Below are 23,318 nucleotides of genomic sequence, written 5' to 3'. Positions count from 1 at the left end.
GGTTCCTAGACCGATGTGAAAATGTTGACTAGTCTAGTTAGTTCATAAGAGTATCGCTGCAGCTTTTCCCACAAGTTCTTATCATGCTTGAGAAGGACAAATGTTGTTGTCACGACATATTCAGTTGACTCCTTGGGAGAGAGGGCTTTTATTGTGGCAAGCTGGACTTCGCTCCATGTATGGTCCCTCATTAGATTCTATATTTTATTTTGGACTTATCGGTGACTAGGTCTTTGTGATTGCTAATAAGTTCTTTTTTGTAATTTGTTGTTTGGTGCAATTTTTGTAGCTTTCCTTTTTGTATGCTCTTTTATTTTATCACTATTCTTTCTTTAGATAGATGACAGTTCAATTTATACTGCTGAAATAAAACAATATACATCGAAGATTGTTAGTCTAATAATTTAAAAACTGAAGTTCATTTTCGGAGTCGACAATTGAAGTTAAAATCAACAAATTGGTGTCTCAAAAACATGTTCCTTAAGCTTAATCAAAACCATTCCAAAGATCATCCTTGCCAATGATCAAAAGGGCAAATTTCAATTTGTCTACAACATTGCAAATCAAGTTTATAAGCAACAACTCGACTCATTGTCCATTATCCAAGAAGATTTACAAGTTCAAACCCATAAACAAAAAGTTGCAGAGGCTACATAACGCAAGTTTTTTTTACTGCTGCTATAAAGCAACACTACAAAGAAAAAAAAAAGGCAAGCTGTGGAATATTCAGCCACTTCCTTGTTCTATTGCATTGTAGAAAACTCTCAACTGAGATGTGATATGATAGAGCTTTCAAAATATGAATTTCATAACAATCACTATATGGCAGATTGAAGCTACCAATCACAACTGGGTTGGATAACACAGCCGTAAAAATGTACTTGTTTTATCAATATGATACCACTGAACTTGGCTGGATTGAAGATTGCAACCGTGAAACTGCTGTATCATCTTCCTCATCAAATGCTACTGGCTTTCTTTGGAAATTCTTCCTGCATAATCATGTACACAAGAACGTAAAAACTTTGAAACAATATGATAGGTTTTTCATTTCAACTTCACAAGCGTCTATACTTTGTTCAAATTCTTTCGGACACCTTGGTTACCATTTAGAGGGACATGGGAATACAAGCTCAAGTAACCATTCTTCAAGTCTCTCCATTAATTTAGAGTGGGTTTAGACATGACTTTTGGAAGGATATTAAAAGACCACTAGGCCATTATTTTTCTAAAACTTTTGTAGTGACTGATTTGGAATGGAGAATTTGAACTTATGACCTATTGGTCAAGAATTCAGACTTTATACTAGGTGATGGCGATGGGTCATATGTTAAAATAATGACATTTTAAAAACACTCTGAACTAATTTTAGAATCTCATAAGTTGTTAACGACTGCTCTCACTTATCTAATTTCCAAGCTATTCTATTCTAATACCTTATGAGTTCTATTTGGAGTATCATATCTATTTGTTACCTGAAGCTACAAATGCACACGAAATTTTAGTTGCTTAAAACTTCGTTAAGGATACAGATTTTACTTTATAGGCTTAGAGATAGGCGAAGTGTAAGGAGTTTCAAAATCATCGTTTTATGGTATCAAACATATAATGCTGTTCAGAGAGGAAAACAAAGATTATCTTTCACCTATTTCTGGGTTATTTTTAAGTCCCTTATAGGTTCACAACTTTCTTCCAAAGAACTAATAATGTTTTATTCAGTGAGTTGAGACCAGTGACGCTATACACGTTTACCACAGAAGATGGGGAAAGGGGAAGTCCAGCTATTAAGCTCTACTCTAGAAAAAATACATGGAAGACAGCAAGACAGAGTAGGCTTGCCTTGTAACTATGCTTTCTTCTGATAGTGCCTTCTCTAGCCTCTCCTCAAATGGTGTCGCATGCCAACTCACTTTCTGATCCTGCAAATAACAGGAAAGCAATCTGGTAACTGACCATACAAGTTCATACAAAAAGGAAAATCTCAAGATCAGTCATAAAATTACCTCCTTGTACTTATGGGTGGAATTTGGGATTCCATTCCCATCCCATTCCTTGGGTGAGATTTGAACTGGTTCATCCTCGTTCCAGTGAGCAGCAACCATCCCTATGATTGGCCTGTCCCCTGCACTTTTTCCAACACGAATTGGCCTATCTGCACCTCCAAATTTCTTGCTATCATCATCGTGATTAGATACTGGTTTCAACCAAGCAGCCAAACTTGCTTCCACCATCAAGTCCTTTTCACGTGTATTTGCTTTCACATTCCTTTCTGGCATAGGTGTCATCATTTCAAGCTCTTGAACGGATTCTCTCATTTCTCTTGAAATTCCTTCCAGGTTAGATTCTTCTTCCTTCAGTGCCTTCAATTGAGCAGCACTCTCAACCGAGTTCATAACTGAATAAACGTACTGGGACCTGATTCTTGGTTTCCCATGATCCAAGTTTTCTGGAAAAACAGTTCCAGGTGTTTGCATTTCGCCAGATAGCTGTAGAGGAGTTGGATAAGGTGATGACTTCGATACACTCCTATTACCCGATGAATCAAATCCTTTTACTTTTTCTCTTCCGTTTCCAGATGAACTTCGGCTGGGAGATTCGTTTATATCACATTCAAAATGCACGGATTTACTCCGGCATGTAGTCATCACTTTATCAGAACTATTAAGAGCAGCTACTGAAGTAATAACACTTCCAGTCTCACTGCCTTCAATGTGGTAAGCAGAGACTCTTTGAGTATTCTGTTCACTGGTAGTACAACTGTAGTATCAACAAGCTCCATAATGTGAGACATGGTCCAAGTTTTGTTGGAAAGTTATATGAGTCTGATATTAAAAATAAAAGGCAGAAACTGAAAGTTCGACTAAATTCAGCACAGGTTTTCTGCATCTCTTTTGAATAACAATACTTACCATACTATCTTGACCATAAAAGCCAATATATTGGACCAAATTTCACATCCTCCTATAAAAATTGTACCGTATTCTTCAGTTCTTGGGGGAATAGATGGCAGAACTTGCATGTATAATCTATTAACTCAACAAGTTATAAGATGGCCATGCTAATAAACTTAAATGTTAAAGTAGACCCTCCAAGTTTATGCAAAATCAATCATGAAATATATGTTGGTTTTACATATATATGTTACAACCTGCTGGGTGTGCGTTCAGCTGAACCTGACTCATTTTCCCCCTCTTCCAACTGTTTAACAGGTGTACGTAAAAGATCTGGATGTGTTTCAGGGGATGCATTTGAAAGCTTTCTGGATGGTCTCCGAATTTCAGCTGGGGTCTCCACAATAGTCCCACATGCCTTAAGAAATTTGGCCTGCAAATTAATGTCCAAATTATTAGATTATAATGATGCCAATTAACAGATATTATACCAGTCAAGGATATGATTAAGAGCATATTTGTGAGTGATTTTGAAACAATTAAAATCACTTTTTTCATTTTTAAGATCACTCTAAAACATGTTTTTAATCATTTGAAACAAAATTTGGTAGTATGAGAAATTAAATATTAAAATAATTTTGAGTGATTAAAGACGGGTTCTAGAGTTATTTTGAACTTCACAAAAAGGGATCTTATCAATTTTAAAATCACTCCCAAACTTGCACTAAGACCTCGAGGAATTAAAGAACATTCTCAGCATTTGAAACATTATGTTTAGTTTGCAACTTGAAAGCAGAGAAGTTCATTCTAGCTCGTGCCTTTCATTTCCCCAACTAATTACATTCCAATTGTCGAACTGAAGCCATGATTATACCAGGAGCCATCACTATCAGCACACACTATACTTGGAGCTGTACACAATTGGGAAGGTTGCATACCTCATCCATCAAATCCTTGGTGTATCGTGGAGACCCAAAAGACTTGGAACCTGAATCCTTCCTTGGGGAATCTTCATTCTCTTTTATAAAACAAAAACACAAAAGGAAATAAGAATCCGCAGATTTGAATACTAGGAACAAACATGGATGAGGCAAACATCTACCTTCAGACAGGAAGAGAGATGATAACTGATTTCGAGCTACCACAGGTGCCTGAAGCATGAAATAGAAAGCGAGAAGTCATAAAAAAAATCCATTTATAACTTTCCCTGATTCCCTCAGATACAAAGTAGACTAAAAAAAAAAAAGACATAAAAAAGAAGAGTAGAATCTCGCATTTTGAACATCTAATTTAACTCAAATCAAAGCCAAATCAGCTACCTAATTCAGGTAATCCAGCAGAGGTATACTACATGAGCCCCAATAACAGCAGCAGAATGGAAGAGAAAGAAACACATTATACAAAAAGCCGATAAAAGCAAAAGTTGAAAAAGTGGAATCAGGACAGAATCTTCCAGAGAACACAGGGGAACAAAGTTCCCATTTGATTTTATTTCCCCAAATCCTTCTTTATTTGAACAAGACGAAGGGACTACAGAACATTAAGAAATAAGGAAAAACGAGGATCGAAAACGCACCCTGTACTTGGAACAAGGGGATTCAGAAACAAGGTGCGATCGAGGTCGATGGCGATCGTCTCTGACTTTGAAGCAATCAAAGAAGCACCCCATTGCTCTTGAAACCGATCGATCAAGAAAACCCACCAAAGACCAGGAAAGAAATCCCAATTCACGCCTCAACTGCGAGCACATATCATTGATGGTCGCCACAGAACCCAAAACGCCCAAGGCCCCAACACAAAACAAAAATCGATTCTTTATTTTTGGGTATTACTTTTCTTTCAAAATTTCTTGTGGGGTTCTAATAATTTTCCTTTTTCTCGAGTTGGGATTTATGCAATCAGTATAGAGGAGAGAGTTGTTGGGTCGTTTTTTGAAATTTGAATTCACAAAACGAGGGAAAGGTATTGGTGGCCTCATTTCCCTTTCCTGCTATTTTCCTACTCGCATTGGCTTCTACTCGCCTCTCTATGCTGACACATGGAGATAAGTACCTTAATTTGGTAATTAAATAAATTATTTGACTTGATTTAGACAAGATATTATTGTCATAAGATTAGCCATTCTTTTTTAAATTTTAAATTGGTTTTGTAACCTCCTGTTGCACCTATTAATATTTCTTAAATTTTATTTGTGTCCATTTTGATTGGATTTAATGAGAGATTAATTAGGATGGAAATTATCCTAAAAAAAAGATGAAAACTCTATATCAATTTATGGGTGTTTAGATTACTATGAATGTGATTATGATTATATTTGTGGTTGGCAATCAAGATTACTAGAAAATGTTGAATTCTATGTTTGGGGTGCAAGATTGAGTTTGTTGGTTTTCGATAATATCCATGTTTAGATAAGAGGTTAGGTTGACTATTTTCTTATTACTATTTTAGAATTTTTTTTTATTAAAAAAAAAAGAAAAAAAGAAAAAAGAAAAATCCTTCATGTTACTGAGTTTGTGATATTATAACTTTCGATTTTATTACTTATACTAACATTTTAAATTAGAATATCTTGGTATCTAATTCTAACTTTTATCCTACTAACTTGCCAAATATAATATGTAATCTAGGAGTTATTTTGTATTGGTTTAAAAACATTTATCATACCTTTCTAATATAAACATTTATCGTACTAGTTTTTTTTAAATGAAAATCTTGATTTTAATTTTCAATTCTAACTTTTATCGAAAGTAGAAGTGTGTTTGGTAATCAAGAGATTATGTTGTATTGATTTAAATACTCTTATCACCCTTAACTTTTACTTTATAAATTTAGACTCATTTGATAACGTTCTCATTTTTCTTTTTCTCTTTTTTTTCTTGTCTCTTGTCTCTTGTTTTTATTATTTAAGAACTAAAAATGAAAATATGTTTGATTAACTATTTCGATTTCTTTTTTCTTGAAAAAAAAAAAAAAAAGAAACAAGGACATAAAAGTGTTTGAATTTTTGTTTCTTGTTTTCTAGCTAATTATTATTTATTACCCATAATATAATAAAATATATAAGATGGATTTAAACAAATATAAAACCACCCTCAAGAGGGGTAATTGACAATTTTTGGCCCTTTTGAGTTTTGATTTGGAAAATAGGACCCTTTAAAAAAATAAGTATTTTTGACTCTCACTTTTCATTAGGTATATGAAAAGACCATTAAACCCTTTATTTTATTATCAAACTTCTAAAAAAAAAATTCCTTCTTTCTTCCTTTTTCCTCTCCAACAGTATTGGTCTTGGGAGGAATTGCTAAAAAACATCAACACTTCTCATTCAAATTCACAAAACTGTTGTTTAATAACAACCCACAAGAAATGGAGAAAAAAAAAACAGTGAATGCCCTATTTGAATTAGAATTAAGCATAAGTCAATATCTTAAAAAATAAACAAAAAGAAAAAAAGAAAAGTGGGAAAAAATAAAAAGAAGATTACACTGTGGCTGAGCTGGAAAATGGAACAAATTAAAGAAAAAAAAGTCATATTCTATCCGACATCACAATTTTTCTCAATCTTTTTCTGTTCACCATTTTTTTTGTCTGCATCGTTTCTTTATGAATATTAATGAAAACTCCAGAACGTTTTTGTTGCTTAATGTTGTGGGTTTTTTTTATTATGAGATAATAAAGCCCGACTGGGTACGGACAGGATAGGATTGGATGCGTATTATTCACCTTGTACCGGATAGCCACACCACTAGGAAAGTTATTGAACTGTTGATGATCCTCTTGTATACACAAGGCTCATCAACATTCTGATCAAAGTCATAAAATTTGATCACGGTATCATACCTTATATTCCAAGATCAAGAAGCTTGTTTCAGTTCATAAATGGACCAATTAAGCCTGCAAACTTTTTTCTCTTGAACTTAGGAATCCCTCGGGCTGCTCCATATAAATGGTCTCCTCAAGATTGTCATTCATAAAGGCAGTTTTGACATCCATTTTCCAAATCTCATAGTCATGATATAAGACAATGGATAGGAGAATTCGGATAGACTTTAACATGACAACAAGTGAGAAAGTTTCTTCATAGTCGACTCCCTTAGCTTGGGTATAACCCTTTGTCACTAGTCTAGCCTTGAAAGTTTGCATCTTCCCATCAACACCCCATTTTCTTTTGTAGATCCATTGTCAACCTATAGGTTTAACCCCATCTAGTAGATCTACAAGATCCCAAACCGAATTGAAGTACATCGACTCCATTTCGAGATCCATAGCTTTGATCCACTCATCTTTGTCAACATCTTCCATTGCCTTCTTATAAGACAATGGATCCTCAAAATCACCGTCTGCTACCATAGCTAGGATTTCTTTTAAACCCATGTAACGAACAGGTGGGTTCGCAACCCTCCCACTACGTCGAGGCTTCCTCAACACTTAAGATGGATTTGACCTACTAGATGATCCAACTTCAACAACTCTTGTTGAGGTGTTGGGTTCTTCAACAACTCTTATTAAAGATTCAGTAGATTCCTTGGAATGTTCATTCAACACAACCTTACTGCGAGACTTGTGCTCCCTTATGTGGTCTTCTTCCAAAAAAGTAGCATTTGTCAACACAAACACTTTATTTTGTTTAGGGTTGAAGAAGTGATCACCTCTCATTCCTTTGAGATAGCCTACAAATAGGCACGATTTTGAACGAGGTTCCAGTTTCTTAGGATTTGCCTCAAGCACATGTTTTGGGCAACCCCAAATTTTGAAATGACATAAACTAGCTTTACAACCATTCTATAACTCCAAAGGTGTTCTCGTAACACTTTTGGATGAAACACAGTTTAAAATATACGTTATAGTCTGTATTGTAAAACCCCAAAGTGAATCAGATAAGGAAGCATAACTCATCATAGACCGAACCATATAAAACAGGGTTCGATTTCTTCTTTCTAATACACTATTCTGTTGAGGCGCACCAAGTGCCGAGAGTTGGGATACAATTCCATGCTCTATCAAATAGTTCTAGAATGTTATATCCAAAAACTCTCCACCTCAATCAAATGAAAATATCTTAATTGTTCTATTTAATGCATTTTCAACTTTTGCCTTGAACTCTTTGAACTTTTCAAAAGATTCAGACTTATGTTGCATTAAATAAACATACCCATATCCTAAATAATCATCAGTAAAGGTAATGAAATGTTCAAACCCTCATCTTGCTTTTACATTCATTGGACCATAGAGGTCTGAATGTACAACCTCTGAGGGTTCTTTGGCCCTATGACCTTTTCCAATAAAAGATCTTTTAGTCATTTTGCCTTCAAGGCATGACTCATACACAGATAAAAAGTTTTCTTCTAACTCGCTTAGAAGTTCATTCTTTACCAATCTCTCAATCCGACTAAGATTGATGTGCCCAAATCTTAGGTGTCAAAGTTGAGCATTTTCTTTAGGAGAAATTCTAAGTCTTTTATGTTGAGTTACCACAATTTTAAACATTTCAGTATTATGGGGGCCTTTAGTTGCTAACAGTCTTAGCACATGAAAATTGTTTTCTAGTTCAACAGAACAAATATTGACACCATTCTTTGAAATAAACACTTTATTTACAGAGAAATATATACAATAACTTTATTCTAATAAACACTTTACAGAAATTAAGTTCCTCTTCAAACCAAGAACTACATATACATTTTCTAGTAAAATATATTTATTCTGTAAAGTTAACTAGAGACCTCTCACTGTCACAATTGAGACGGCGTATCCAGTTCCAACCCGCATCGTCATCTCCCCAGCTTCCAATTGCCACTAGGAACTAGTTCCCTGAAATGAAGAACAAACGTAGTTAGTGGCGCCCGCATCAATTATCCAGGTCGAATCATCATTCTCCACTAAACAAGTTTCCAAAACAAGCAAATCATATTTACCTTTCTTGGCCTTCTTCTTTTCCGTCAAGTATTTAGGACAATTCCTCTTCCAGTGTCCCTTCTGGTTGCAATGAAAATAGATTCCCTTTGCAACCTTGGCTTTCTTGCCTTTTTGGGTAGCAGCTGGTGGCTTAGCTTTCCCCTTTCAACCTTTCTTCTTCTTCCACTTTTTGGTGCCGGAAGAAGAAGGTACAAACTTTGTCCTAGAGGTCGAACCTCTATGGAACTTCTTAAAGGATGAAGCAACATTTTCTTCACCCTTCTGTTCCTTGGTTTTCATCAAGGACTGGAAGGTCTGTAGCTCGTTAAGCAAGGTGGTCAGGTTATAGTCAATCTTGTTCATAACAACAATGCTAAATTGAATGAAACTTTTAGGTAAAGATTCCAGAATCAAGTTAGCCTGAGTGGCTTCATCGATGACGAACCCATTCATCTCTGCCACGTTGAAGTAGACCATCATGTTGAGGACATGTTCTCGAACAGATGCCTCTTCTTGCATACGAGCATTGAAGATATGTTTGAGAGTGTCATGCCTGAGTTTTGCGAACGATTGTCCAAGCATTCCCTTCAAGGACTCCATAATATCACAGGTCATGAGTATGGGTTCATGCTTCTTGGCTAAGACTTCGGAAAGACTTGCCAAGATATATGTTTGGGCCTTCTCATTTGCTTGTGTCCATTGCTCGTATGCTTCTCGAATATTTCGAGCAGCATTTGGAGCTGGAATAGGAGGACAGCCCTCCATTAGGACAAAACGAATGTCATCGATGATTAGGATTGTGTTGATCATATTTTTCCAAGACATGTAATTTTCACCCGTTAATTTGTCAGCGACGAGTAAATTAAGCATTGCGAAAGTCATTATGAATAAGTTTTCTGAAACCATATAAATTATTTATATTAGTCTATTTGCATTAAACTACTTAGAAAAACCAATAAATTTTAGCAAAATATTCTAATGCACCCTAAGTGACATCTATTTTGCAATTATGTTTCAGTGAGGCACGACAAAAGCCACCGTAGGGTGATCAGGTTGCCCTTCACTGCTATGAGACAATCTCAACTAACAGACAAAAAAACTCCTTATTACTATAACTATCAATCACCATTATTCGGTCTAGAAATTGTTAAACTCGCTTAACATTTCTTGTAAGTGTAACCCCCTCATTTTAGATTCTAAAGTTCCGCTCCAATGAGTCAACCGTAGGGAAAAACTGATTGGGACATGAAACTAAAGTAACCTTATCCATTGCTGGAGTTTGAATAAAGTGTCATACAAAAATGTCATCCTTTATAGAGACACTCAAGGTGCCACGAGGCCGTGTATGAAATTTTACTTCAAATTAATGAGAGAGACCGAGAGATGTTTTGTCACACGTCCTGCTCCCACTTACTATAAACACTCTCTCCATTCACCTTGATATTGATCTATACAAATATCATCTGTAGGGGGACACTCAAGGTGCCTCGAGGCCGTGTATAGATCTCATGGGATGAACTTTTAAGGGAGAAACGTGAAGAGGAAAAATGAGGTATCATATACCCCATCTTCTTCCCACTGAGTGTTTTACCTAGGGTTAATTAACTTATGAAAATCTGGCTACTGATTTTAACTAATTGAATGTTTAATTTGCCCAAAAACAACACTTGCTTTGGATAGTTAAACATTTTTTTTATTAAGGTTTATTAAACAATTTAATAAACTTTAAACAAACATTAACACTTTAATAAACTTTAAACAAACATTGCATGCTTGTAATAAATCTATCTAATTCACCTTTCCAGGTAAGTTCCCAGGTAGGGGTGTCGTTTCCTTCAACTTAAATACTCCAACCTAGACTTGTAGCCTTAGACAAAAGATTTCTTATAGATACATTTGTTAAAAATTTAATCTTTTAATTAAGAATCAATTTAATCCTATTAAATTGATTAGAAGATTAAACTTAATTTCTAATCTTATTAGAAAAGTGATCTTAGGTCTATGTGTCATATTTTAAAACTAATTTAAATGATGATTTTAACCTAAGGTTTGCATGCAATTGAATGAACTCTATTTACAGAGAACCTTTAAACGGAAGCGGATCGTTTAAATCCCATTGTGATTGAATGCATACATTTACAGTCATACAAGATCAGATTATGCATAAATCTTAAATTACAGCATACTTTGAAATAAAAACAAAGGATCAAGAAACTATACCTTTGAAGAACCCTTCTTCAAGTAATCCCTCGATTAAACTCGTTCACGAACGCATCGAACAACTCGAACACTCCTCTCGAACAAGTAGCAAACAACAATCGATCCTCGAACCATACAGGACACTACCACTTGGTGACCTTGGTATTCTCGGTGTGAGAATCCAGGAGTGGTAGGCTCTGGCTAATTTTAGTTAGAGGGGAAGTTTGGTGTGGAGGAGGAAGACGATCGAGTAGGAAACAACGCAGTCGTGTAGCCGATGAAATCTATCGCATAGACAAGCTTACTCGATCATTGAGTCTCTCAAGTAATCGTGTAGCAACTCGATTGCTAACCGTGTCTTTCGTATGTAATAATAGAAACCAATTTTCATTTATCCCATTTTTACCAATAACTACCCACTAAGGGTGGTTATGGAGAAAAAGAAATTAATTATCAAATAATTAATAAATATAAATAAATATGATAACTAACTTATCATATTATAGTTATAACCTATAATTTTAATATTTGCATCATATACAATATATAAACCATAATACTTTGTCTCTTTTATGGCATTTAAAATAAATCATATTTATATTAAATTTAATAACTATAAATCTAATTCATAAAAAATATATTTGAATCATATTCAAATATTAGTTCCTCCAAATAAACAATAATGTATCAAATACATTATACCAATTATATCATATATAATTTAATTAATTTAATTATATCATATATAATTAAATTCCCTCTTATTAATTTGAACATTTCAAATTAACCCAAAAACTGATTCTCAACTTAAATCCATTGAGTTACCAAGGGGATCTTATGGAACTGTAGCTTGAAGCTCCAACGGTACGTGAACAACTGATTAAACTCTTTAATCACATTATCCACCATTCGTTAACTGTCGGACGCTCCACTAAAGACCGACAACTGCACTTTTCGCACTACATATATATTTTTGTGCCCATTGGATATAACCAATCAATAGTACAATGACCCTTCACAAATTGCTCGTAAGTACAGGTAGACCAAATTACCATTTTGCCCCTATAGTTACATTTAACTTCTTAAGTACTACTGATCCCTCTAATGAACAATAAATCATAGTCTCACTATGACTAAACCCCTCTCGGGCCAAGAGAGGGTGTGGCACCACATTGTTCAAGATCCGAAATTAGTCCTTAAAAGAGCAACTTATCTACTTACCCCTACTTCGGGGAAGGAGTGAATTTCATCTTGTGTAACTGAGTTCTCAGCTCTCCTATTAGACGAATCCCCAAAATGGTAGGTTTGTTGAATCGACGATCTGGTCAATCTCACCCATGTAAATCATAGGCAAGAGTTCACAACTCACTCAGGATTAAGGTCATGTTACCTATGGTCATCATCGTGAAATGAAAGTCTCTATTATGAACGGCGTTATATAACGAGACTAAACATCTTGTGGTCCAGTTTTATATAAACTCCTTTGTATAGAATATCTCCGCTCGCATGTCTAATACATGAATGATTAAGATCAGATCATTTGTAGCACTTTACAACATTTGTAACACCTACAAAGCGGGTCATACTCGTAGTGTCACAAGGATAAGGTATCCAGCCTTATCCATATACTACAAACCTTTTAGGTTATCACTTAAATACGATCCACTTGTATGTCTCCACATACATGTTAAGTTACAATAATAACTATGGATCTTAGTTTATTGGTTTGTGGTTAATGCAACTAAAATATCATATATTTCATAGACAAAAGTGAATAAAATATCATAATAAATCACATAATGTTTGTTCATACAAGTGTTTACAAACTACAGGACCCTACGAGATTTAGGGCATCAACCCCAATAACAATTATGAATTATTGATTTAAATTTTTTTTTATTTCATTTTGTTATAACAATTATAAGTAAATGAAAGAAATTAAAATCATACATTGCATCCATTGATACACTTAGTAAATTATAACAATTATTAATTACTTAAGGTAATGTCATGCTACATGCAATTCCATTTCATTACTAACTATATATAACAATTATATAATAATGTCATTCATCTATACATACTCAAAACTATATATTATAACATTTATAATATAAATGGTGAATGTCAATGTTATTAATGCATGCAAACATATAGTACAACACTTCATGCTCATGCATCATATAATATAAGGGTTATACTATATGATGCATGAGCATGTTATATTAATTAAATAATTCAACTATATATATTCTAACACTTTATAAATGATGCATGAAGTTAAATGCATAACCTATGGTGGAATTTTTACTATATGATATCCATTATGACATATAATAATAAATATAAATCATACATCAAATGCATAATTAAAAAAATAATTATTGGACCAGGATTGGACACCTTAACAATTAATTAAATTAATATAACACTTATATTAATTTAATTAATTAAAAAATATAACTATTACAAAATAATAGTCAACGGGTTCGAAACAAGTGAATTAGGCCTTGAAGCGCTCGAACCGAATCACCCACCAACGATCTCTTAGTAGCCATCTCTTAGCAACGATCTCTTAGCAAACACTACACGATCTCTTAGCAAACACTGAGCAATCTTTTCCTCATCATAGCGTTGCTTTGTTTTTCCTCTAAAACATACCAGGAATAGCACAAGCAACTCAAACTTTAAATTACAAACTCGATCGCAACAATAATGCCCAAAACATGGGCCCTTACAAACCAATTTGTAAATTGAAAGCGATAAATCTAAACAGTCCAATCCTGAAAACACCAATAATCGTAAACCATTCACATTCACAAATATTCATCACATGAACATATATAGAATGCTACCCACCAGTTCTGTAAAATTAAAATCTGAAACAATAAAAATTGGGGTTCAAAACCGTGCTCTGATACTAATTGAAGGAATCTTTTTGAAGATCCTTGAGCAGAAGCATGGAGATCGATCCAAAATTTATTTTCACATAATCAAAATTACGAGTACAAATGTTATGCATAATCATAAATTTACAACATGCAAACAAAAGAAAATGAGAGAATTAGGGTGAGAGAACTAACCCTTGAAGAACGATCTTCTTCGTGTATCCTCTTCTCCAAAAACCACGAACTCAAAACCCCACAATGGACACCACCACTTGATTGCCTCAGTATTCTCTGGGTTAGAATCCAGGAGTTTTATGGCCTTTGGCTATTTTGGAAGAGTGGGATTTTTAGAGAGATGAGAGGAAGTGATGGGATTCAGATTTTCTCAGAATGTTTCTGTGGATCTACAATCTTTTTATGAAACCACACTAGGAAGAAGAAGAAGTGCTACTATCTCCTGTCCCATTATCATGTGTTAGAGAGAAAAGAGGAGGAAGGAGTTACAACTCCCTCCAAAAATTATTTTTTAAAATATTTATTTTCATAAATAAATTTAGTATATATTTATATGATAACTACCTTATCATATAATATATATTAAACTATATGTTATATCTAACACATAATCTATAGTTGCTATATTGTATCAAATACAATATAGCTTATAGTTTCTATTCTCTCACCGATGACATTTAATATAAATCTCATTTATATTAAATTTCTATGTTAATCAAATTCATATAATTAATATCTGAATCATAATCAAATATTTATTTCCTCTCAAATAAACTTTATAAATGTATCAAATGCATTATAGTAATTATATCATATATAATTAGATTAAATTAACTATATCACATATAATTAATTCCCTCAATTAATTTGAACAATTCAAATTGTTCTAAAAATTGATTCTCATTAATTCTTGTTGAGCTACAAAGGGGACCTCATGGTCCTGTAGATTGAAGCTTTAACGGTACGTGAATAATTAATTAAACTCCTTTAGTTAAATTATTCACCATCCGTTAAATGTCGGACACTCCATTAAAGACCGACAGCTGCACTTTTTTCACTCAAGATATATTTTTGTGTCCATGGATATAACTAGTTGACAGTACAATGACCCTTCACAAATTGCTCGTAAGTACAGCTAGATCAAAAATACCGTTTTGTCCCTGTACTTACATCTATCTCCTTAAGTACCACTGATCTCTCTAATAAACAATAAATCATAGTCAAACTATGATCAAACCCCTTTTGGGCCAAGAGAAGATATGGCGCCACATTGTTAAAACTCGAAAATTAGCCCTTAAGGGAGAAATTTATCTATTTACCCCGACATTGGGGAAGGAGTGAATTACTTCTCATTAGCTATGTTCCCAGCTCCCTAATCAGACGAATCCCCAAAATAGTAGCCTTTTTGAATCGGCGATTTGGCCACTCTCACCCATACTAATCAAAGGACCGGTTTCATAGGCAGGAGTTCACAACTCACTCAGGATTCAAGTCATGTTGCCTATAGTCATCCTGGTGAATGTAAATCTCTATTATGAATGGCGTTATATAATGAAACAAAACATTTTGTGACCTAGTCTTATACAAACTCCTTTGTATAGAATATTTCCACTTACATGTCTCCACATGAATGATCAGGATCAGATCTAACACTTTACAACAATTGTAACATCTACAAAGCAGGTCATACTCGTACGTTTCAAGGATAAGGTATCTAGCCTTATCCATCTACTATAGACCATTTAGGTTATCACTTAAAACATGATCCACTTGTATGTCTCTACATACATGTTTAAGCTACAAGATAACCTTGGATGTTAGTTTATTGGTTTGTGGTTAATGCAACTCAAATTAAAATAAAAATATCATATATTTTATTAATAAATAAGATGTTTGTACAATACAATTACAAACTATAGGATCCTACGAGATTTAGGGCATCAACCCCAACATTGTGAAGCTATTAAAGAGGTTGTTTGGCTTAAGAAGTTTCTTAATGATTTGAAAGTTGTTCCAAATATATCTTTGTTAATCACACTTTATTATGATAATAGTAGTGTTGTGGCAAATTTTAAGGAACCTAGGAGTCATTGAAGAGGCAAACACATTGAATGAAAATATCACTTGATTCATGAGATTGTGCATCGAAGTGACGTGATTGTCATGAAGATTGCTTCAGAGCACAAAGTTGCTAATCCGTTTACCAAGGTTCTCACGACTAAAGTGTTCAAGGGTCATCTAGAAAATATAGGTCTACGAGATATGCGGCATATTGCCTAGGGCAAGCGGGAGATATTACTGGGGTATAGTGTATGCCCTAGTTTATTGAATTTTTGTACTTTATTTGTATTGTTCATTTGGCTCCCTAAACTTTAGGACAAATAGGAGATTGTTGGGATTGAAAGGGCATACTGAGATAATTTTGAGATAACTCTGTAAATCTTTGTTCATACTCAGCAACCGTCATTGATCCCTGAGTTAGCCTAAGAAACTCATCTCTCTTTGGTTCTTTGAAAGCACTAGTATTTGTCCTCAAATACTTTTCTAAACTCAGACCAAGTCATAGCTTCTGAACTACTTCTCCTAGCCTTTATCACTTTCCACCATTTCTCAGCCCCTTTCTGCAGCAAGAACGCCGCTAACTCGACCTTACAGTCCTCAGGGCATCCAATAACACTATAGCATTTCTCAATCAAGTCCAACCAGACCTCAGCATCTACTGGATCTGTGGCTCCACCGAGCGTTGTGGCATCTAAAGCTTTCAGCCTCTCGATGTCAAATTTCTTCTTTGGATCTGTCTAAATCGATCCTACACTCGCCGCTAATCTCTGGGCGATCCTATCAAATACTCGATCCTCCATCTGAGGATCTGCACTTACCCGTGGGGTACTCGACTCATTTCAAAAGTCGTCTCTTTTCCTACTAAGTCTCTAACTCTCTTCCTTTCGAATCTGGGTCCTGTCTAACTTCAGAGCCTCCGCTGGTAGGGTCAACATTCCTCTCCTCAGTCAGCCTACTCAGCCTGCCACTTTTCCTCAGCATCTTGGCCTAATTAACATGTACACATGTTAGGGACTTACTTATGGGACTTAATCTAATACATGAACTCTCTCTTTCACCCAACGATCTAATGCTCTGATACCAACCTGTCACACCCCCTCCCAGACTACTCTCTGAGCTTAGGAAAGGACATGACTGCAATAGTTATCAACCCTTTTACTGACACTTACTGCCCACTAACTCTAGAGGAAGTAATCTGATACCAACATGCAATCTCATACATAACAGCTGCCTCTATGGCTAAATAACATTAAGTATTAAACACGCAACATTTACAGAGATTACAGTACAAGTCTCATAAGTTCTGATAACCAAAACTTAGTCCCTACATGAACAACTGTAACATATGCAATATTTATAGTAACCACCTAGCAGACAGGTTACAATAACTTTTGTTCTTGAGTGGCAGAGTAGATGCAGAACTACCTTCTGAGAATTTAACCGCTAGTTGGGGAAAAGAAAAACATTTGAAAATGAGGTGAGCTTGCTAGTCTAGTGAGTGACTTAAGAAAGAAAACTGATTCTCATGCATAAGTCTCAATAAAGAGATCATACTGAAATTATAAATCTCTATAGTAACCTTTTACTGAGATATAAACATTTTCCAAGCATAAAATATGTAAAGTTGTTTTCAACTTAAATCATTAAATTGTTACTTAGTTCAGATTAACCCTGTTGTGGTTAAATTCCAACGTCAATTGCTTCGTTAAGAGAGAACCCTTTTGCTTAATCTATGACTTAGTCAAGAGGGAACCACTTTGCTCAATCTCTGACTTTAGCTACCTATGTGCATGTGGTTATAACTAAGTACCGTCATACCTTAGGTACTTCTGCTTAGATACCTTCTCAAATATCCCTCAGTATCGAGCTACTCGGATACCTTCTCAAATGTCCCTCTATATCGAGCTTCAAGTAAAACTAGTCATACTATGACTTTCTCTTTAAAGCATGTAAAGCAATACGTATAGAAAACATGTCTTTAAAGGTACTAACACATGCTTTGTGTATTTAAACACACATAAATAGTTTTTCAATAAACTTTCATACATGGCATGCATTTAAAACATAACTCATAGTTTGCTTGGAAATTACTTTGCAAAACTAGCTAGCATGAGAATAATCTTTCTTAAAACATGGTTTCTTTAAAACATTATAAATATTTAGTCACTCACAACTTTTAGGACTACTCCTCAAGGGTCAATATGCTTCTAACACTGGTGTCAATCCTGTGGACACAAAAGCATATATTAGCTATTAGCATTGATCTCCCTTTTGAGACAAACCCTTAAGTAAACCTTGTGTTTAGCCTTCCTCTAGAAGACTTTGACTCAACGCATACCTTGCTGTAGGTTTAGCACTTGGGAATTTCCTTGAGACTTTAGCTCATGCAGTGCTTCCAACCGCTCCTCACAAACACAACCCACTTGTGCAACCAACACTTTTCTCTAAGTGTTCCTTCAGTTGCACATGGCTGTCCACAAGGTTGTTTATGCATCCAAGACTTCAATGCAAGCTCTCCTCAGCCCACACAGCAGGTCCAACGCATAAAAATGCTCAGCCCTTGGTCTGTTCGAGCATTTTACTTCGAGCTACTAGCTTAATCAACCTAAGCAGCTGTCTGCTTGTTCATAAAATTCTAGATTCAAATTATGGAATTAATAACTCAAATTATAGAGCTCATCTCAAGAAATTTCCTTGTACAAACTTATTTATAATTATCTTAAGAAGGTTACCTTAAAATTTCAACTTCAAACTTCTCATAGTTCATTCTAGAGATTCAATTCTTTATAGATGGCCCGGATTCACCCAAGAACTGAACCTCTGGTCATCTTTTCCCTTCTCCGGCCTTATTCCGGTGAGACCTTCTTCCGGCAGCATCACCTTTGAAATTAGACTCTCAGAGCTTTCCAAAGACACTAAGATCTTTTAATTTGCATGGAGGAAATGATCAAACTAATCGTTTGAATTTCAGCCTCTTCTTTTTATACTACTTTCCACTGCTTACCATTAAAACTTAGCACGACACGTTCAGCTTTCATAGAGTTAAATCTGGTGCTTAGGATAGTTGTTGCCCTTAATCAGTGGTTAAAGACTGATTAATGAATGCTTCAATCGTTTAGCTCACCACCCATCATTCAACTCATTGTTTAGTGATTCTCTCGTTGATGCTTGTCACTTGACGATCTCGCTCTTGCTCATCGTGTAGCACACAACCTATCGCACAGCTCTCGCCGCCGCTCATCATGTAGTTCTCGCTGTCGCTCATCGTGTAGCGCTGACGCCTATCATCTAACGCATCACACCCATCGTCTAGCGCTCACGTCTATCGTGTATCGCCATCATCTAGCGTCATCATCTAGCGTTAATGCTGATTGTGTAGCACCATCACCTCATCATTTAGCGCTATTGTCCATCGTGTAGCGCTTCGTCTAGCCCATCACCTCGCATCATTTAGTGCCACACATAGCTACATGATCGTCTAGTGCATCGTCCGCCCGTAGCTACACAATCGTCTAGCGCATCACGTTGCTCATAGCTACACGATCATCTAACGCATCGCTTAATACCGCTCATAGCTACACGATCATCCGCGCACACAACTCCAATGCCCAACGCTCACGCTCGCGCACACCTGAAGCTGCCGCATGCATGCTAACTTCCCAAGACTTGGTTGCCGCATGCCTTGTCCACGCATAGCTTTTCCACTCTGACACACTTTGGCTTCCTTAAATGCCCAACTAACCTCTCAAATGAGTAAAGCCAATACCTAGGAAGCACAGATACTTCTAATTTTGCAGAGAATCGGTATGAGATACGGATCAGATACGTGATAGATACGTGTCCGATACGTAATTTGAAGTATCTGATTTTTTTATTTTTATTTTTAATTTTCACATACGCGTATCTGCTTCTAGATACGTGAAGGGGATACGTGGGTCAATTTTTTTTTTTCAAATTTAAGCCCAACCATTTAAAAGCCAAACCCACAACCTATTTTTTTTTTAGTGCCTGTTTAGGAGTGATTTTAAAATCATCAAAAATCATTTTTTTTCATTTTTAAAATCACTCGAAAACACATTTTTAATTACTCAAAATTAACTTAGTTTCAATTTTACATATTTAAATGCAATTTTCATATCATCAAAATTAGTTTTGAAGAATTAAACATGTCAGATTTTGAAAATGACAAAAGTGATTTCAACCATTTTAAAATCACTTCCAAACATAAAAGTCCACTTAAATTGAGCAATCCAAAACAAAATAAATTAAAAATGATAAAACATAAAAAAAAAAACTGAAACATAATTAATCTTCATTCTTCCCTTCTCTCATTATTTAAATCATGATTCACACCCCCTTCATCCTAAACTTCATTCTTCATCTTCTACTTATTTCCTACCGTCTACTCTAGTTGTTCAACAATCACTTGAGATTTTTTTTTCAAGGTTTTACTCTCTTTTTGAATATATTTTATTCTAACTTAAAATAAGTATTATAGCAATTAATTAGACATTATATATATATATATATATATATATATATATATATATATATATATATATATATATATATATATATATTAAAACGTATCTTCAACGTATCCATATCTTAGTTTTTTAGAAATTAACGTATCGTCTTTACGTATTGTATCCGTTTCATGTATCCGTATCTGTGTCTGTGCTTCTTAGGCCAGCACCCTTGACTTAACTTTAGCACTTAGCTTAAGGCCAACATATGGGCAAACACTAAGCCATTTTTCTAGCTTCCAACGCATGGGTTACACTTAGCCAATTTTTCTAGCTTCACCCAAGAGTCAAGCTTTCAAACTCAAACTTTTCTTCTAACTTTTCACCCTTTTCCCTACAATTACACATTAATTCTCACATCAACCTACTCACCACCCAGGTCTCAGTAGGGAACATACACAAGTAGAGAAACTAGGGCTCAGGGTTTACAACCACACCCTCTTTTGTCTTGAGAGAGATTTGGTCATAGTTGGACTATGACTTATTGTTCATTAGAGGGATCAATGGTACTTAAGAAGTTAGATGTAACTATAGGGATAAAACGGTAATTATGGCTCAACTTTATTTATGAGCTATTTGTGAAGGGCCATCGCATTGTTGACTGGTTATATCCAATGGACATAGAAATATATATGTAGTGCGAAGAGTTTAGTCCCAACGATGCTACTAATTATGTAAGTGTAACCCTCCATTTTCAAACTTCAGAGGTCGGCCCTAATGATGCTACCGAATTGGAGAGTCAAGGTTGGGAATAGGTCTAAGAAATCCTAGCCACTTCTGAAGTTTGAGTTGCTCTGAATCCCATGTTACAACCCCCGAGGGGATAGCCATCATTAAACGACTAGCAAGGTTGCCTAAACTCAACAAACAGGCACAACATAGGAATTTTATGGTCCAAACCAATGGAAGAGAACGCAGGACACGTTGACACACATCGTTCACCAACTTACTATGAACTACTTCCTCAATTCATCTTGATCTTGACCCATGCAAAAACTTTCCGAATGAAGGTCACTCCCAAGGTGACACAAAGCCAAACAGAATCTCACGTTGCGAACTTTTAGGGACATGAGAGCTAAAATCAATATATCATATATATATTTAATTTTATTATGAACTACTTCCCCTATTCACCTTGATCTTGACCCATGCAAACAATTTCGAATGAAGGTCACTCCCAGGGTACGAAGCGAAGCATGAATCTCACAATGTGAACTTTTAGGGACGTGAGAAAAAAAAACAACATATCGCATATGTTATCAATCTCCCACTGAAGTGTTCAAACATATCATATATGTTATTAATATTCCACTGAAGTGTTCTAACATTTGTTTGGGTATACCTTTACTTAGGTTTATTCCGGCTAATTAAACAACCTAAGTCAATGTGGTTTATCCTACTATAACGTTTATGAATGGATTTAACCTACAATGTCTAGGTGATAAAACCGATTTTATTACCTCACACCGCTCATGCATTGCTCATAAAATTGGTTAAAAACGCTCAATTATTCAGCCATAATCTCTAAGTAGGAGGTGTTTCATAGACCGTCAACCTAAATACCTTCAGCCTTAGACAGGATTATATACCGGTTGAGTTTGTAACCGTGTTTTATAAGATAACGACCTATTTTAACTATTAAAACAAGTGGTTAACCTATGTGAGCATGCAACTTATCTTTGTTATGGATTTTAATGTCTAATCTAATTTTATAACAACTTATAAAATAATAGACATGCTTCGCATCCATAACATTCATAAAAGGCATTCAAAATTTAATATAACACTTATATTAAACTTTAGAAACCCTAAACATGCATACTATATATTATAACTCTTTATAACATATATCCAATGCATGAGACATGCTTTCTATGGTGAGATTTTAAATCTACATGGCATACAATATGCATATACATGTTTCAATTTAAATATAACATACATCACATGCATAAATATTTAAACAACAATGAGATATGGTTCAACTTTGGCATCCTAAGCAAGCAATAATAACTAAATATTACAAAACAACACAAAAATAGCTCCAAAACTGTTCTGGACTGCCCGACCAGACCTGAATCAAACCCAAGCGGGCTCCCCAAGGCTCCAAATGAGGCTGAACCAGACTCCAATGTGTCTAAACTGGACCAGAGAAGAGCCAGACCAGTCGAATTGGTTTTCTCCCACGTGAACCGGCTCACGAATGCGCGCGTTGCTGGGTTGGGATGAGCAATGTTGCAACGCTTCATCCCAGTGTTACAATGCCATTGGCTGAAGATGAGCAGCACTGCAACGCTCTATGGGTAGCGTTGGCAGTGGCTTGTTCTCCCAGTTTTTGTTGCTGATCAAGCTTGCTTCAAATTTCATTTACATCATAATTTCAACTCTATTCACTCCAATTAAATTACAGACTCTAGAGCACACATATAATCTCATCAAACAAGAGCCAATTACAAATTTAACAACTGAATCAAAGAGTAATCTCATGCCAAAGTTGATTAAAATACCATATCAGTCCCAAAACATGCATTCATAGAAATTCACCCACCAAACTCAAATTAATGTTGATTGAGTACATACAATCATGCTCTGATACTAGTTGATGGAATGTACAAGCAAGTAATGGAAGCAATCAGAATCAATAAGCACTCTAATTATACTTAATTTGAGTTCTAAAAGCATGCTACATAACAATTTATCAAAGTAAAAGATTTCAGAACTGATTTCTTTGATGAATCTTCCAAATCCAAGCTCCTCTTCTCTAATATGAGCTTCAAATCAATAGTAGAGCATCAAAAGTGTCTTCTCTACTATTCTCGGTCTTGGATTTGAGTGGTGGAACT

At 35.2% G+C, this 23,318-nt stretch overlaps 1 protein-coding gene across 1 annotated transcript; it reads right to left on the bottom strand.

Annotated features, from left to right (window-relative positions):
• Window positions 1-521: 521 nt before the first annotated feature.
• On the bottom strand, window positions 522-4,768 carry LOC120072476 (protein JASON-like). Its single transcript, XM_039024851.1, has 7 exons — window positions 4,468-4,768; window positions 3,994-4,042; window positions 3,830-3,909; window positions 3,149-3,324; window positions 2,004-2,757; window positions 1,840-1,919; window positions 522-992 (listed from the first exon to the last, which is right to left on the bottom strand). The coding sequence occupies exons 1-7, from the start codon at window positions 4,639-4,641 to the stop codon at window positions 890-892; spliced, it is 1,416 nt and encodes a 471-aa protein (XP_038880779.1). The 5' UTR covers window positions 4,642-4,768; the 3' UTR covers window positions 522-889.
• Between the last annotated feature and the right edge of the window lie 18,550 nt (window positions 4,769-23,318).

This window comes from Benincasa hispida, chromosome 1, assembly GCF_009727055.1.
Source record: "Benincasa hispida cultivar B227 chromosome 1, ASM972705v1, whole genome shotgun sequence".
NCBI classification, from domain to species: domain Eukaryota; kingdom Viridiplantae; phylum Streptophyta; class Magnoliopsida; order Cucurbitales; family Cucurbitaceae; genus Benincasa; species Benincasa hispida.
The sequence above is the reverse complement of the archived record's forward strand: the minus strand, read 5'-3'. Positions and strand labels throughout refer to the sequence as shown.

What these genes read in the sequence shown, in the direction of transcription:
- LOC120072476 (XM_039024851.1), bottom strand. Translation starts at nt 4,641, where the DNA reads ATGTGCTCGCAGTTGAGGCGTGAATTGGGATTTCTTTCCTGGTCTTTG. An exon ending in CCCCTTGTTCCAAGTACAGG is followed by an intron (nt 4,043 to 4,467) that starts GTGCGTTTTCGA and finishes TTCATGCTTCAG; the next exon opens with GCACCTGTGGTAGCTCGAAA. An exon ending in GAAGAAAGCATAGTTACAAG is followed by an intron (nt 993 to 1,839) that starts GCAAGCCTACTC and finishes ATGATTATGCAG; the next exon opens with GAAGAATTTCCAAAGAAAGC.